The sequence below is a fragment of the Macrotis lagotis genome, chromosome 5, assembly GCF_037893015.1.
Source record: "Macrotis lagotis isolate mMagLag1 chromosome 5, bilby.v1.9.chrom.fasta, whole genome shotgun sequence".
NCBI lineage: Eukaryota > Metazoa > Chordata > Mammalia > Peramelemorphia > Peramelidae > Macrotis > Macrotis lagotis.
This window is the reverse complement of record NC_133662.1, coordinates 241,309,309-241,326,700: the sequence shown is the minus strand read 5'-3', so window position 1 is coordinate 241,326,700 and position 17,392 is coordinate 241,309,309. Positions and strand designations below refer to the sequence as shown.

At 46.2% G+C, this 17,392-nt stretch overlaps 1 protein-coding gene across 1 annotated transcript in view; it reads left to right on the top strand.

The window, feature by feature from the left end:
• Positions 1–1,568: 1,568 nt before the first annotated feature.
• The window catches only part of BLMH (bleomycin hydrolase), a 41,748-nt gene continuing 25,924 nt past the window's right edge, over positions 1,569–17,392 (top strand). Inside the window, exons 1-6 of the mRNA XM_074189130.1 lie at positions 1,569–1,813; positions 2,076–2,291; positions 4,199–4,308; positions 5,280–5,415; positions 8,910–8,998; positions 10,819–10,911. Coding sequence (XP_074045231.1) covers positions 1,801–1,813; positions 2,076–2,291; positions 4,199–4,308; positions 5,280–5,415; positions 8,910–8,998; positions 10,819–10,911 — 657 coding nt within the window. The 5' untranslated portion in view covers positions 1,569–1,800. The remainder of the gene's footprint in view (positions 1,814–2,075; positions 2,292–4,198; positions 4,309–5,279; positions 5,416–8,909; positions 8,999–10,818; positions 10,912–17,392) is intronic.

The following is a 17,392-nucleotide window of genomic DNA, read 5'->3' as shown; positions in this document are numbered from 1 at the left end:
GTGCTACTTGGGAGCAAAATGTTTCAGCTGTCTGACAATTTTCTCATCTGAAAATGGGGATAATTCTTAAGCTATAATTAGCAGTGGTGCTTATGAGTAGCAGAAATTCATGTCAAGATGTTTTATAAACAGGAAATTGTTAGGTGATAGCCAGTTATTGTCAGTTATACTGGGCATCCCAGCCCTCTGGATACCCGTCCTTAGCCTAAGTCTTCCTTTTGTTTGAGTAATACTGTTGGGGGAAATGGGAGGAATAGCTGCTATTCCAGAAATAGACTCTGCTCTTGCTTTTATGATACTCTGTGATTCAAAGATTGGGCAGTCTCATTTTGACTCTACTGTACATACACAGGGATCAGAACCAGTTCAAATTTCTTCTCAAGCCTAAGAACTTGGGTCTAACCTGTAGGGTATATCCTATTCACTAGATTGGAAATTGGAAGACTTTTGATCCAAATTATAACTTCTTGCTTGATGAGTGACATTGGTTAGTCTGATCCTTTCAAGGATCTTTCCTACAATATGGATCAATCTTGATGCGTTTCCTCCTCTGCAATAAGCACCGATATCTGAGAGGTCTCTTTTCAGGTCTAAGTCCTATGAATTTGGAACCTTCAAGCGGCTGATAATTTGTTACTGGATGGTCGGGCTGAGGCCCTGTAGGAGAGTGGTTTAAGTTTCAGAAGAAATTGCAAGTCCTTGGCACCAAAATTGTCCCCCCTCTCCTTTCTGGGTTGTAGCCTCAGTGGCATTGTCTCCACACCTACTTCAAGTCTTCTTCAAGATTACCAAAAAGTCCCAAAGGGTCATTTTTATATTGCCGGGTCGAACGTGGACCCAGGAGAGGGAAAATCTCAGGAGGTCCTAATGGGAGAAGATTGTGAATGTGTAGGGCAAACCCTCAAAAAGCCGGGGTAACAACTTGGAGACACCGCCAGGACTTACTTTTTCTCATTTTACAGAGGTAGAAACCCACATCTAGCAAATGTGACACACGTGGGAGTTAAATTTGAACCCAAGTTCCTCAGTTCCAAAGTCATTCCTTTTTTCCATTGAATTCTTTTCACTGAACAAGCATTTGAGGTGGGATTCCCAAAGCAAGATGAAAGCGCCCCTTCCTGGAGTGGGGGGCCTCTTCTCAGCCCCCTCCCAGGTGTTCTTGGCGGAGGGAAGGGAGAGGTTTGCTGTTTCCTCTTCTGGGGGGATGAGGCGAGCCGAGGTTGGGGGTCACACAGCGGGGGCCGGGCCACGTGTGAGCCTAGCCAACCCCAAGGCCACCCCCGGCCTTGGGCTTTCAGATGACCAGAGAAAGCAGGCGAGAGGCCAAGTGTGAGTGTACGGAAGAAAGGAGAAAAGAGCCGGAGAGGGAGCGGAGGCCGGCGCCCGCCTCGGGGGGCCCCCGTTCCTCCGGGCTCCGGGGGGCCCTGCGCTCGCCCCCGGCTCAGCCGACCCCTGGTCTCGCGATCCTTGACTAGGGCCTGGGGCGTCCCGAGGGCCTGGGGCCGCGGGGAGGGGCGGGGCCTCCGCCGGCCCCGCCCCGCCGGCCCCGCCCCGCCCCGCCCCCGCGCTGAGTCAGCAACGCGCGGCGAGGTTTGTCCCTCTGCGGGCCCCGTTCCTCCCTCCCGGCCGCCGGGCCCAGGCCGTTTCCTCTTTCCGGCGCTCCGGGGGTCCGCGAGCCCCAGCCCGCCGCCGGCCCCGCTCCGCCCGCAGGCCCCGGCCCGGCCGCCGCCGCCGCCCCGGCCCGCCTCGGGACCCCCCGCCGCCCCGACCGTCGGGAGCCCGCGCGCCGCCGCCGCCGCCATGAACGACGCGAGTGAGGACCGGGAGGGGGAGCGTTGGGGGTCGGGGGGGGGGGGTCGGGACCCGGCGTGCGCGCCCCGCGGCGTGCGCGCGCCCCGCCTCCCCCCACCCGGAAGTAAGGGAGCAAAGCCCCCCCCCCCGCTCGGGCCCCGCTGGGACGAGCCGGGAAACTGAGGCCCGGGGGAGGGGGGGGGGTCTTCCTTCGGGGCGCCCCCGGGCGGGAGGGGGAGCGGGCCGGGGGCGCGCGGTGAGCCCGGCCTGTCCGTGTCCCGCAGCCAGCGGCGGCCCCGCCGGACTGGACCCCCGCAAGGTAGCCCTGACGCTGCAGAGGCTGAGCACCGACCCACTCTTCACCCTGGCCCAGGACGTGGGCTGCAGCCATGACCTGCTGGACATGTGCCTGCGCTGGGCCACAGTGCGCGACACCCAGCACGTCTTCCAGCACACGCTGCCGCAGGAGGGCAAGCCCGTCACCAACCAGAAGAGCTCGGGTGAGCGGGGGGCGCGGGGGCAGCGGGGGCAGCGGGCGCGGGGGGCGCAGGGCGCGGGGGCAGCGGGCGCGGGGGGCAGCCGGGCGCGGGGGCAACGGGCGCGGGGGGCGCCGGGCGCGGGGGCAGCGGGCGCGGGGGCAGCGGGCAACAGAATGAGGCGGGGGGCTTGGATTCTCCCGATGAGGCGCCCCCATACAGCAAGTACAGATGGGGAGGACCGGGCAGGGAGGGACAGTGACGGAGGAGAGTCTGTGCGAAGACCCAGAGGTGGACCGCACTGGGTGGGCTTTAAACGCCAAGTAGAGGACTTTACACTGGATTCCACTTAGAAGAAAGCGGCTGGAGTTGAGTAATGGAGATCCCGGGGCCAGCCCTGTGCTAAAGGACAATGACCTTGGCAGCAAGGGAGAGAAGCTCCAGGCCAAGGCAGGGAGACCAGTGAGGAGGGGGCTGCCGGCATGAGCGGGGGAGGAGGAGGAGAGGACCAAGGTGGTCGTGGGCCGGAGGCCAGAAATGTGAAACAGCCAGCTCGCACAGCTCCTTGGTGACGTGGGTTACTGGGGCTTGGAAAGTGAGGAGTCCAACCAGGATAATGCCAGGGTTAGGAACTGGGAAGGATGGTGGTGCCTGGGGCAGAAATCAGAAGGTTTGCCAGCAAGATGTGTGGGCACTCCTGCAGGACAGGAGAGTGATGCCAAGGGTCTAGGGAGGGAAGAGACAGCCCAAAGGCCCTGCCGCTGGTGCCCTCTGGGGCAAAGCTCTGGTCTCCCTCTGCTAATCCCAGCCCTGGTGAGGTTTCCAGCTGTTAGACCAGGGAGGGCCCCAGGTGTATTTGCATGAAAATGTTGCATTTGTATATGTAGGTTGGTTAGGAGGAACAAGTAGGTTGGTAACTAGAAAAGAACCAAGGTTTGGGGTTCATCTTTACAGTCCAGTTAACTTCCAATAGAGGAAACTATTCAAGGCACCCAATCAAGTTCAGCTTCCTGGGGCTATCTGCTTTCCATCATCTGTGCTGGAGAGAAAAGGAACTATTTGGATATTTAATTGGTGTCTCTCATTACCATGTGCAAAAGAAAAGAAACCAAGGAGGGGCATCTGCACTATTAAATCTATTCTTGTTACATCAGGGTGTGTGTGTATGTGTGTGTGTGTGTGTGTGTGTGTGTGTGTGTGTGTCCATCTGTCCATTTCTGTATGTTTGACCCCAGCATCAGGGAGCCAGGTCCACACACACACACCCCCTAGAAATTCTAGGTGTCTTCTGTCTGTCCTAGGCTGTTTATGGGGTTATGTATTCATATGACTTGGTTCTTATGATCCAGTAGTGTTTCATTACATTTACTTACCTGTTTCCCAGTCCTTGAGTATACTTGGTTTCCAGTTCTTTACTCCCACAAAAAGTAGTACTACGCATATTCAAATGCAGATAAGCCCTTCCTTAGACCTCCTTGGGGCAGACATCTAGCAGCAAGATCTCTTCCTCAAAGGATTATGGATGCTTTACTCACCTCAGCTGGATTACAGATTTATTGTACCAATCCATAGCTTTGCCAGCAACACCCTAGAGTGCCTGCCTATCTTGGTACAAACCCTTCCACCTGCACAGTTCCCGTCTTTGGTAATCTTGCCTGTTTGCTGGGTCTGAGTTGAAAACTTGGAGTTGTCTTCATGTATGTTTCCCTTGTTGGTAATTTGGAACATTCTTTCATATGGATGGTTATAATTTTCAGGTCTTCTTTTGAGGCACTTGAGTATATGCTCATTTTTATCTGCTGCTATCTCTGTTTTATTCTCAAGCTGTCCAAAACTGAAACATGAGGCCCACCAGGAAATGCAGTTGTGGGTCTAATACAATCTAGGCAAATACAATGATTTGAGGTTTCTATTTTCTTTTGTTTTTACAGGGAGATGCTGGATCTTTTCATGTCTGAACGTTATGAGACTTCCTTTCATGAAAAAGTTAAATATTGAAGAATTTGAATTCAGTCAGTCTTATCTGTTTTTCTGGGATAAGGTATGGAGTCAACTCCTTGCAAGCCTGTTTCTGTTGCATTTTCACCCACAGCTTCTAGTGGGAGCTCCCCTTGTCCTGTAGGTGAGACACCTTGTTGTGCTATCTGAGGCATTATAAATCCTCCTCCTCCTCCTCCAAAGGCACGGGTGTTAGCAGGTAATAGGGAAATCCCCCTCATTGCACTATTGCCTGCCTTCTCTTTACCTGTGGGTATTTCTGATCATGCCTTTAGATCATCTAGATTCATTCTTGAGGAAAAACAGGGATGCTTCAGAATCTCATCTCCTAGGTTGGAAGGGACATTAGCAGCCATCTAGTTCAACCTCTGCCTGAAGCATCCATCTCTCCTCTAACCTTCCTGACAAGTGGTCATTCAGCCACCACTTGAAGACTTGGAAAGGTAGTGAGTTCCATCTTTGAGACCTCTCTGTTGGTGTTTCTTCTTTCTACTGAGCCCAAATCAGAATCCTGGGATCTTCAGTTGGTGACTCTAGTTAGATTCTCTAGGGCTCAGCAGAATGAAAGTTTTCCCTTTTCCATATTCAAGCCCTTCCAAGACTGAGATCATGTTCCCTTCAAGTATTCAGGTGTTAGTTTCCTGAGCTCCTTCGCCCAGGCTTTGGAGGACATCGTTTTAAGTTCCACAAAGCATCCTGATTGTGATCTTCTGAATATTTTGTCTGTGCTCCTGTTATATGTAATGGTGGGAACAGAATGCAATATTTAAGATAGAGTCTGACTGGAATGCATTATAGTGGGACCAAGGGTCTGTCGAACAGAATCAAACAATATTATGGTGGGAATAGGCGATTCCATTTGTTCTCAAGTATAAACAAAAAGAGTTAACCGATGCTAGATTCTTGAAGCCATATTTTGGCATTCAGGAACTAGACTGAAAAGGAAAATAGTACTTGAGCCCCACAAGCATCCCTTCACCTCACTTTTGTCTGATTTGCCTTATTCTGTTCCAGGTTGAACGCTGTTATTTCTTTTTGAATGCCTTTGTTGAAACAGCCCAGGAACCAGAGGATGGAAGACTGGTGCAGTACTTACTTACTAATCCTGCAAATGATGGTGGACAATGGGATATGTTAGTCAATATTGTTGGTAAGCCATTTCCCAAAATGTTGATTAAGGAGAGGAACTGAAGTAGACTTTAATTAATAGCTAATTCATGACCTACATTCAGCCTGTCAGAAGGGTTTGTGTATAGTTTGAGGAACCTCTCTCAGCCTTGCTCTTCACCATCCTTCTTCATTCCTTCCTCACATACCCTCTTATTTTGTTGATAACCCTCACTTCTATTAATTAATACAACACAGACTAAGTCACCATGTTTTGGATAGGCTATTAAATTTGTACTCATGTTTAAGAAGAGGCAGTTAAACAAATGATAGCCTCTTGAAAATCTATATAGGCTTTCAAGCACCAGATTAGTTATTATATGAGAAGGAAGGCAAAGATTTGTGTGTTATTATTATTATTATTATTAGGGGCAGCTAGGTGGCCAAGTGGATAGAGCTCTGGAGTCAGGAATGGATTATGTAACAGACCACCTGGACAGAAAGAGGAACTAGATGAGACTGGAAAACAATTTACTAACCTGATAAAGGAGAACATGATAAAGTCATCCTCGGGGACAGTATTCACATATCTACTAGAAGGGGCAGTTCTGTTTTAGATTTGATTCTCATCCCCAAGGTGAAACTTGTTACAGACACAGAAATGATGGGGTTTGGGGAGATAGAAGTCACATTATTATGTCTTTATTAGGCTTCTGCAGTACTTGGTGTACAAAAGAGGAACAGTTCCTGCTTTCGGAGAAGCTCATGGTTTATTGGGAAGGACAGTATGTGTTAAGACAAGCTGTGACTAGACTGAATTGAAGCTAATGTGAAAGGGAAGGGGCTGGCATTAATAACAAATTAGAAAAGGCTTCTTGTAGAAGGTGGGAGCTAGGTTCTGAACATGAGGGTGAATTCAAGGCCAGGGGGGGTGGTCACAGAAACCCCCCCCCCCCCCCCAGTTGGAGAATGGACTGTCTTGTGTGAGAATTGGTAAGGAGGGCAACATCACTGGATCTCAGAGGATCAAATGGAACAAGATGGGAAACATATAGGCCTGGTTAAGAAGGGCCTTGAAGTTCAGATTTTGGCTTTTACATTTGATCCTGGCAGTAACAGGGAAGCACTAGATTGAGTGAAATAGAGAGTGGACAGGATCAGAGCTGGGCTTTAGGAAAATCACTTTGACAGCTGAATGGAGGAAGGATGGGAGTGGGGAGAGACTAGAGGTGGGAGACCAGCCATCAGGCTATTGTAATTGGGATGGGATGGGATGGGATGACAAGGGTCCATTCCACTCTCTATTAGAATTTGTGATAGGAGAGATATAAGCAAGAGTAGTTTGATATCTACCAGATTTCAGAGGATTCAAAGAGAAAATTGGCAAGGTAAGATCCCAAGGACTACAATTTTCCAAGGGAAGGCAGCCTAGGAATGATGAGAAGGCAGCCTAGGAATGATGAAGAAATTCTGAAGGCAGAAATAATTCTGATGGAAAAGAAAGGGGTAAGTTATCTAAAGCAAAAATCAAGGATAGAAGCAAGGCTAGGCAATGGAGGATATCGATCAAAGCTTGGTAGGGGCCTTATCAAGGAAAAATTATGCCAGAACTGCTAAACCTAAAGGTGGGGAGAAAAACTAAGCACACCAGAAAGGCCAAGGCTTACATTTGACTTGTTTGAGCCATATTGAGTAGAAGAGGAGGCATAAAGGAGGGGTGGACCAAAAAAGGAAGAAGGCCAATAATTAGGATATTTTTAGGATATTTATTAATATTTTAGGACTAAAAGAATGATCTTTGGGCTGACAAGGAAAAACAGAATAGAGGTACCTAGGATATGTCAGAGGATGGGGAGATCTTGGTCCCCCTGATGAATTCAAAACAACACTTTCAAATGAACATTCCTTAAGTTTGAAGGAACTGGCAGATGTGGTTTTTGAAAGAATTTAGAGATAACCCCAGGAAGGGCACTAATCTCCATTTTTTTAAAAGGTGGGAGAGAAGGTAAAAAGATCTGTAAACAGAGGCCCCTGAGTTGGATTAAATTACTGAAAAAGTTCAAGGGGATAGTTAGAAAAGGCAGCTATGATCAGAGAGTCAGGATTGAGACTTCTTTATAAGACTTCAAGTTCAGCAGGGAACTGGCTCTGGGTTGATTTTCACAAACATTTGACAGAGCTTCTCATGTATTCTTTTAGGAAAGGGAGGAAAAGGATGGGAGAGATTAGAAAATAAATGGATTTAGTACTGGTTTTAGGGCTTGACCTAAAGATTAATTATTAATAGTTCATTATTAGGGGCAGCTAGGTAGCCAAGTGGATAGAGCTCTGAAGTCAAGAGGACCTGAGTTCAAATCTCTGCCTCAGACTTAGGGTAAGTCACTTAACCCCAATTGCCCCCTCCCCTAGTGTCATTGTTGGAAAGAAGTCTCTGAAGGGCCCCAGTGATTTATGTTTGCCTCTTTCCTGCTTAACCTTTTTTAAATTCGTGATTTGATGAAAGCCAAAATGGTCTTTTATCAAATTTGCAGATAACTGAACACTGAGAGTGGGAGATAATGTGTTGTATGATAGAATTTGGACAAAATGTTGGACCACATTTAAGAAGCTGAAATTTAAGAGGGGTATATATGTGAAATTTTATATTTGGTTTAAAAAAATTAGACTTTCAAGATGGGGGAGACATAATACTATGCAGCAGCTCATTTGAGAAAAGATCTGGTGGTTTTGGTGGACCACCAGCTAACTATTCTCTGTGTGATTTAGCAATAGTTGTGTTCTTTGCCCTGATGACTCCATTTGGAAAACTGGATCCAGTTCAGGCCATTCCTTTTAGGAAGGACATTGCTTCCAGGGATTAGGAGGCTTCCAGGGTGGCAGAGGGCCTGGGATTATGCAGAAAGAGCATGGGTTGAAGGCCTAGAGGAGATGTTGCCCACTAAACCTGTGGTGAAGGTTTCCATTGTTTACCAGAAGAGGGAATACCTTGTTTTATTGTGCAAGATCAGTGGGGGGGGGGGGGGGGGGGCAGTGGTGAGTACAGTCCTTCTCCTGAGTCATGGATTGGTCTGAAAATGGTGCTCATTGTATGTCACCCAAAGAGGGTTTTCTTGGAAAAATTAGCAGCCACATGTCTTGTGGGACTTTGTGAATTGGGTTAAACAAACTGACTTCCCTCTCATTGGTTATCTGATATGAGCTGAAAAATAGACACGTATTAAATCATCCACATATTAAATCAGAAAGCACCCTTGTTAACTCTTCTGAAGGCCAGTGGATGGGGGTACTGACAAGCTGAGCCAGAGTCAGGAGCCTGCTTTCTACTTCTTCCTCTAAGAAGTTGCTTAGTCTGAAGCAAGACCACTAACCTCTGATCCTCAGTTTCTTCAGCTCTAATGCTTTCACCACCTCCCCAAAGGGTCATTGCTCCAGTAGTTTCCAAAGCCCTCAACAAGTCCACTTCAGGGGTATTGCTTCCTTAACTCTGGATTGTGTTGGAACTTTTTTTGAACAGTGGAATTTTTTTTCAATTTTTAGAAAAATATGGGGTTGTCCCTAAGAAGTGCTTCCCTGAATCTCATACAACAGAGGCATCTAGAAGAATGAATGACATTCTGAATCACAAGGTAAGCCATGTGGGGGGAGGTGCTCATTTGCATACCCCCAGAACACTCCTCTGGCTTCTTCCTGACCAAGAGGCTTTGGGCAGCTTACTTGGACCACAAGGTCTCAGGCCCTTAGCCTGGGTATCCCTGGGGTCCCTCAAGGGCAGCCTGCCACATGTTTATCCCCCCTGATTTGCAGTTGCCCTCAAGGCCAGCAGTGGGGGTCAACAAAATGCTCTCTCTTCTTACCGTATTTCATGGCTGATGCTTTTTTGAGTTTGCTGATGTACCCATACACAAGTAATATAGTGTTTTTGTTCATTTCTTTCCTAACTGGAAAGCTTCTTGTGATTTCCTTAGTGAGAGGAACTCCCCTCTACCAGAGTGCATTCATCACCTGGGACATTGAGAGGTGAGGAAGTGACTTGTCCAGGGTCACCCAGCCAGTCTGGGTCAGAGGTGGCACTCAGATCCAGCTCTTTCCGACTCCAAAGCCAGCTCTCAAACCCTTCTGTCATGAAAGAGAGTGCACAGTGGCTGATCTCACAGTTGGCATCTGTGAACCTGAAACTGAGACAGATGTAGGTTAGGATTTTGGAGGGACCCACCCTCAGGAGAAGCTGCTTTGTCAACCTGAAGCCTTTTTGGGGCCTAAGAGTTCCAGGACTGCAATCTGTGGTTGGAAACCAAAGGGTTTTACTTGACTTTGCCATTCCCTGGGAGATAGATTTAAACTATAACAGCTCACCTTTAAATAGTTTCCCAAACATGGAAGTAAGCTGGACATTCTTACCTATTTGCCTAGTCTATGTCCATTACCTCATTATACAGGGTGTCTCCCTTGTTAATGCACCACAGCTCCATGACATGATTAGTGATAATGATGTTTGTTCTTGGTTCTCAAAGAAAATCATGACATCAGGGAGGTGATGTCATGACAAGCCCATGAATTGGATTTGAGTGAGGGGTTGCTTTGCTAAGTCACCAGTTTCACTTTCTCCTCCAAAGCCATGTGGGTCCAGTGGCCAGATATGACTTGGGATGACTGGAGATGACTCTGGATATGACTCTGGATGCTGGGCAATCAGGTGAAGTGACTGATCCAAGATCTCACGCCTAGTGAATGTCAAATGTCTGAGGCTGGATTCGAACTCCAATCCTTCTGACTCTGGGGCCAGTGTTCCATCCACTGTGCCACCTAACTGCCCTTCCATGATTAGTTGTGGCACCCTGACTCACTTTCATCTCCCAAGTGGCATGGTCTTTACCCCTTGAACTAGTGTGTCCCACCCCCAAACATAAATGAGACCACTCATTCTTCAGCTACTAGCATCGTGCTTGTTTTAACTGTTCAGTCAGCAACAAGTAAAAGTCAGAGAAGGTCAGATCTGTGAGGCTGACTTGATGGTACCTGGAGCTGAGCTCCCTCCGCAGAGTAGGAGGTGGAGTGGAGTTGTGCATGTCTGCTAGTCTCCCCAGGGCCCAGTTCTAAAGGCAGCCCTTTCTCTAGCACCTTTTGGTTGCATTGGTGGTTAGTCCTCACCTTGTTCTGCATTAGATTGGAAAATCTGCACAGTTTACAAGTCTGTAACTGGATTCAGAAAGACAAAAATGAAAAGTCATACTGATGACCCTGGGGCCCTCTAAGGCCCCAGAGCCATGTCTGGACCTGCAAGTTCAAATCCACTGATGGGGGATTTTGTAAAAAAGGGTAAGTCGGGTCAGGAGCAAGGTCATCAGTCAGCACCAATTTTATGTTGAATGAGTTGGTAAACCTGTGACAGTTTTGAATTAAAGCTGATTTAGGACCTGCTTTAATGATCAACCGTTTCCTTTCACAGATGAGAGAATATTGTATACGTCTAAGAAATTTGGTAAAAAGTGGAGCAACAGAAGAAGATATCTCTACCACCCAGGACACCATGATGGAAGAGGTAAAATAATGATTTGATTGTCATTAACACCCTTCTTCCAAATAGCTCAAAGGACATCGACATTTGTTTTTTTAATAATACTTAGTGAAGGCAATGATTCAGATGCCCAGTCATTGTTATGGAGAGACTAAGGTACTAACTATAATCTTGACCTCCTGTTCTTGGATTTCCATCACTTCATTATTTAATTGCCCTTTGTGTATAATTAATTTTCTCTTTGGCTCAGGTCATGGGAAGGCAGCAGGGATTATTTGCAGGTGGGAGATTTTGAAACACCATGATATTAAAGTTTTTTATTGGTAATGGGCATCATAACCCTTAGAAATTGAAATAATGGCCTCGTAGGGAGTGGGGTGTTATAATAACTGTACTGATTTTTGCCAGACTAAAGGAATAGTGACCTGAGATTGGTCTGGTGGCTTAACTGTGGTTTAGTGATATCTGGTTTCCTACCCACTGGTGGTGGAATTGGGGGAAGAGTCTCAGTGTTCTAAAATAGAAGGTTCCAATTCTAGATTGAAGAAGCAGATTAATTGGGAAATGTATAGCAAACTAAAAATGCAATGGAACGTAGAAGATGTTAGAATGTAGTTTTCTAAGTCATTAAGCCACTGGGAAGGATCCTTCCAGATGATTTAGTGCCTGTATTTCTATTAAGTTTGACATCTTTGGAAAAGACCTCCTTCCCACCCCCCCACCCCCACCACACTGTGAAACATTAGAACCTCCCTGTCATAGCTTCCTCCTCCTGAACTCAGATGTTTTCAGGACACAATTCCTTGATTCCATTGGTGGGCTTTATTTTTTTCTGTAGTGATTTCACTCCTGAATCTGATACTTTGAGATTCCTATTCTGACTTTGGATGATTCGAATGTCTCCCAATGGTCAGATTCCCCTGACCAGTCTCTATGGTGGATTACTTCCAACCAATCTCCCTACTTTCTCCTCTTTCTCCCTTTTAAGCTATTCCTGACCCCTGGGGCTGCCTCTGTTGCTCTGGGGAAACCCCTGGCAACTCCAATTGCTTTTTTGTCCCTGTGTCTGTGAGTGCCTGTGGTCACCTCCAGGAGCACCCCACGGTCATAGAAGTGGTGCCAGGAACTGTCATCTTGTGGATTAAGGATCAAGGTGTGTTAGAAGGACTGTTTAAGCACCCATTAGAGGTGATGGAGAAAATCTGATGCAAAATAATATAATACTTAGTCTGGTCATTGGTGGATTTTAACTTGCAGGTCCAGAGGTAGCTTTGGGACCTTGGAGGGCCCCAGGGTCGTCAGGACAACTTTTCATTTTTGTCCTTGTAAATATAGTTACAGACTTGTAAACTGTGCAGAGAAGCCAATTAATAGTAGTTTGTGGTTAATGATGATCTAATATTTGCAAAGCACAGAACCTTTATATACCTGGCAGTAGTAGGCACTTAAGAAATACTTGTTTCTTCCTCCCTTGAAAGACGTAAAATACTTTATTTTCTAGTTTCTACTAAAACTCCCCTGTCCAAACTTTAGGGGGCATTCTCTAGTTTTCTTTTTCTGAGAGACCAGGAACAAGGTAGTGTTTATTTGTCCTTAGCCATTCCTTTTAGGTCAGGGCAAATTCTGGGGTCCATTTCCTTGTTTCTGTTTTTGCAAGGCAGTGGAGTTAAGTGACTTGCCCAAGGTCACACAGCTAGGTAATTATTAAGTGTCTGAGGGCAGATTTGAACTCAGGACCTCCTGACTCCAGGAGCGGTGCTGTATTCACTGTGCCACTTAGATGCTCCTTCCCCCCCTTGTTAAAATTTTTTTTTATTTCTAGTTTTTTGCAAGGCAGTAGGGTTAAGTGGCTTGCCCAAGGCCATACAGCCAGGGAATTACTAAGCATCTGAAGCTGGATTTGAACTCGGGTACTCCTGGCCGGTGCTCTATGCCACCTAGCTGCCGCCCCCTTTTTTTAAAATGAAAATTCTAAAAACATAGTCCACAGAGGCATATTTTCCTGGGGTACTTGGGTAATCAAACAGGGTCCATGATGCACATACTTCATACTGAATTTTTCTATATTTCTGGAATATTTCTCTCATGAAGAGAAAGCCTGTTTTATATTTTATGCCCCCCATAGTGTTTTTAAAATTTTAAGTTTTTGCAATTCAAAATCTTTCTCTTTTTCCTCCTCCCATACCCCCCCAGCTAAAAGAAAAATAAAATTCTTATGACAAATATGCATATTCAAGCAGAACAGATTCCTTCGTTGTCCATGTCCCTTCAATATCTCCTTCTACATTCTCTGTTATGTCATGGCTTCTCTGGAACTGGGATGGGCCCTTCATTGTCCCTTTAATACCACAGAAGAAGCCTGTCTCCTCACCACAACATCCTGCCTCCACTTGCCAGGAAACTTGGTAGGGCCCCTTCTCATACCCCATTATTACTGTGCTGGCCTTAAAGGAAACTTACCCTTCTCCAGTCTCCTTTCCCCTGCAAGCACCATCATTCTCCTCCCCAGACTCTTCTTTTTTCTGCTTCTTATCTCCCTCCATCCTGTTAGATTTTGCTCTGTTAGATTGTAAGCTCCCTGGGAGTCAGCCTTAATTCCTTCATCGTATCTGTATTCCCCAGTGTTCCTCAGCACCTGGTCCTGAACACTTGTCCATTGATTGATCCAACTCTTTCGCTGGTGCTTTTCCTGACTCTTGGGAAACTACCTTTGGCCACCAGCAGCTCTGCCCACTCATTGGGATAACTTAACTAGAAACCACCATCAATACCTTCCAGCTAACCAAATTTCCTTTTTTGCCTGACCCATTCTTGCAAACCAGGGCTCCCTCTCTGGGGCTGCCAGCAAGCTTCTCACTGTCTTTGAACATCTTTTAACTGCTTGGTGTTTCTAATGATTGTCCCCACATTGCCCCAAGTACCCAAGGAGCAGCAATCCCTCTGGTGTTTATGAAGCAGACTCCACTCTTGGTACCTCCAGAGTTGGGATCAAGACCCAATTCCCTTCTCTTTCACAACTGCCCCTTGGTACATTCTCATTTTCTGTCCCCTCTCCCATTGCATGGTTCTCCTGCTCAGATTTTGGCAGCCCGTGGAGAGAAGGAGTTGGGTGCGTGAGGGATGAAGGGGGCAGGGCTAGGGAAAACATAAAAGATCAGGAAGGGGAATCTTTTGGTGATCCTTGCCTTGGGTAAGAGGCCTTCTGTAACTTCTCAGCCTCTCATTATACTTTTTCATGATGTCTTATATTCCAAGGTACATGACTTGGCCCTGGGTGCAGGGGAAAGGAGACTGGATATGTGTGACAGCTGTTTGTGTTCCATTAGGATTGGGCTACATTTTTTTCCCCTCAGCTTGTTTAGACTACCTTGGAAGGCAAGTGATGCTACAGCATTTGCCCACAAGAGAGCAGAGTAGGATAACAAAAGCATAGGCAGGCTTTGATTTCATAGCTTAGAGACAGCAGGGTTCATACAGAGCGTATCAACATCCCCTCTCAAAAACAAGGGAAACCTGTAGAAATCAGTTGGGTGGCTCAGTGGACAGAGGCCTGAACTTGCAGTCAAGAAGACCTGTGTTAAAATTGAGGTTCAGTGTGGGTGACTGGTCGAGTTATTTAGCCTCACTGCCTGCCTCAGTTTTCTCATCTGTAAAATGGGTATAACACCACCTACTTCTTGGAACCATTGCGAGGATTAAGATAAGATACTGTTTGTGAAATGCTTTGCAAACCTTAAAGCAATATATAAATGATGATGATACTGGTGGTGGTGATGTCTATATACTATTTCTGTTTGTGTTTGTGTGTGTGTGTGTGTGTGTGTGTGTGTGTGTGTGTACACAATACAGAGTTTAACTTTGGACAGTTTGAATCATTAGACTAGTATAAAATAAGCCAGTATACCTGAAGTCAGAGGATAACTCTTAAGTCTTCTACCAAAAGCTAGGTAAATTTGCTTTCTTCAGTGTACTTTCTGTCAGCTGCCAGTGAAAGTGGGTTTTGTTCCCAATCTGACTGGGATTGCCGAAAGGGAGGGTGGGGGTCAAGTTTAGAAGTCAACATGTGATTCATTAGATAGAAAGCTCTCATCATCCACTTTAGTATGATTGAATTGATGCCCAGTCTAAAGCATCAGACAGCAGAACAGATGTCCTCGTGCTAATCTTTGAGGACAGTTTGTAACTATCTTGGTGAAAGCCTGGTAAGGTCAGTTATTTTATTCTCTCTCACCTGGATCTGAAAACTTTTAAGCCTGTCCAAGAGCTGGAGGTAGTTAGGCCTCTCTGCAGCCTTTAGAATTGGGGGTTGGTGGGTGAAGTCACTTCTGTGCTCGACCTCTAAATGGAAGAGTCAGCAGATTGAATATGTGGGTGGCTGTAAATAGATACTGTGTCCAAGTAACATGGCAGTGGTTCCAGCAGGCAGGGTGCCACTGGACAAATGCCAGCCTTCAATCAAAGAGAGCAGGAGAAGTCGGTATATTTGCCTCTTCCCTAGTTTCTCTTATCTCTTCCTTTTGTCCCCTCCCCTCCCTTTGCCCCCAAGACTTTAGTGTTCCCAATAGTGAAGAGGAGGGTGGGGTTTCCAGCCAGATTTGAGGAGGGCTGGTAGTGCCAACTTCTTAGTAGCCTTCTCCAGTCATCCCAGAGCCTCCAAACCCAACTGTTCCTTTTTTTTTCCTTCTTCCTCTCCTTTTAACTTACCTCATACTCCATTGTACACTGTGTTCCCTACTAGACTGGATGAGCTGTTAGGGAGGGAAACTTTGTGCTCAGAGACAACACTCCTGTTAGCCCAGGCCTCCCTTCTCCATCAATCATCTCCTGAGTATTTCAACACTTTTTGGTTAGGCTTTAGCATATCACTGCTAGCTCCATTTCTTCTGCCACTTTGCCATTACAAGAGGCTCAGCATACATTTTCTCATTCAGTTCTTACCACTCTGTGAGCTACATCCATCAATAAGCAACAATTAAGTGACTGGTGTTCCCAGTGCAGTCTTGGACTTTGGACTGCAAAGCAAAGCAGAAAATAGCTCCTCCACTCCAGAGGAGTATACCATTTATATCTGACCTATTTTAGATGGGCCAAACTTTGAAGGAACCTGAGGCTTAAAGAATTAAGGTAGTACAGGTCAGCTTAGGGTGCAATAGATAAAACAACCCAGCCTTGAGTTGGGAAGACCTGAGTTCAAATCTACCCTCAGACACTTCCTAGCTATGTGACCCTGAGAAAGTCATCCCCCCCCCCCCCGCCCCATGCCTGGTTTCCTCACCTGTAAAATGGAAATGAATCATAGCATCTGACTGTCAGAGTTGTGAAGGAGACAGTCTCTAGAAAATGCTGGGTAAACTTTATTTAAAAAAAAATTCTATTTTATTTTATTTTCAGTTCCAGATTCTCTCCTTCTTCTCTTTCCTTCCCCATTAGAAGGCAAGAAAAGTAAAATCCATTACATATATATCTAGATATGCTAAACAGATGTCCATGTTAGCTATGTGGCAAGAAAAAGAAAGAGATCTAAGAAAATATATTTCTGTTTATCCAGATATGGGCAGCATGCTTCATCATGAGGCCTTTGGAACTTTGTCAGGTCATTGACCATTATCCAATGTGCTATACAGAAGAGTTCTTGCTTAATTGCTCATTTTAAAGAAAGCTCCAGGTTCCTGAGTGAATCCACAATTGCTTATATAATTCTGGCTAGGAAACTTATGTTCTGCTATGCTCTATTTCTGGGTGATGCTCCTGCTAAACATGGTTTCTAGGTAACTGTTTTTATGGGTTATTAGGGGAAGATCTAGGCAGGGAAGGGAGTTGAGCCAAACTTTATCTCTTTTGTATTCTCTCTCTCTCTGTCTCTGTCTCTCTCTCTGTCCTAGTTTATGTCCCAAGTCATGATCCAGCTCGTCTCTTACAGGAAGAAGAAAGCTAAATAAGAAAGTGGGAGGGAGAGGGCTGAAGATCTGACAATGGCAGGCTTTTGGGTTTAGTACTGAAGTCTTCATTTCTTTGCAGTGTCATTTTAAATGGTTTGAGCCTTTACCTCCTCATTTATAAAAGAAGATAATTGATTCTTGCATTGCCCAACTACCAGATCCTGAGAAGATTGCTTGTAGACCTCTAAGTCATGTATAAACACAAGGCCAGGCATTGTCTGCCTCCATGGATGATGCCAGATGAATCATGATTGTCATTGGAATGTTGTCCCAAATGGCCTTAGACTGAACATAAGCTCCAAAATTCTGGATTGAAGATTGAGCTAACCCTCAGAGACTCCCATCTGATCTAGCCCCTCATCCAAGGTCCACAGAAGTGAAGGACTTGGCCAGGGTCACCCAGGAAGTGGCTGAGATAGGATGTGAACCCCTAGTTCAGTCCCATCATCAGTGACTTAGGCTGCTGAGTCAATGCTCTGGGATATTTAAAGCTGTCTCTAACTACCCACTGACCTCTGGGGCTTTTGTCTTTTATTCTCTACCGTCTTGATTTATGCAGACCCTCT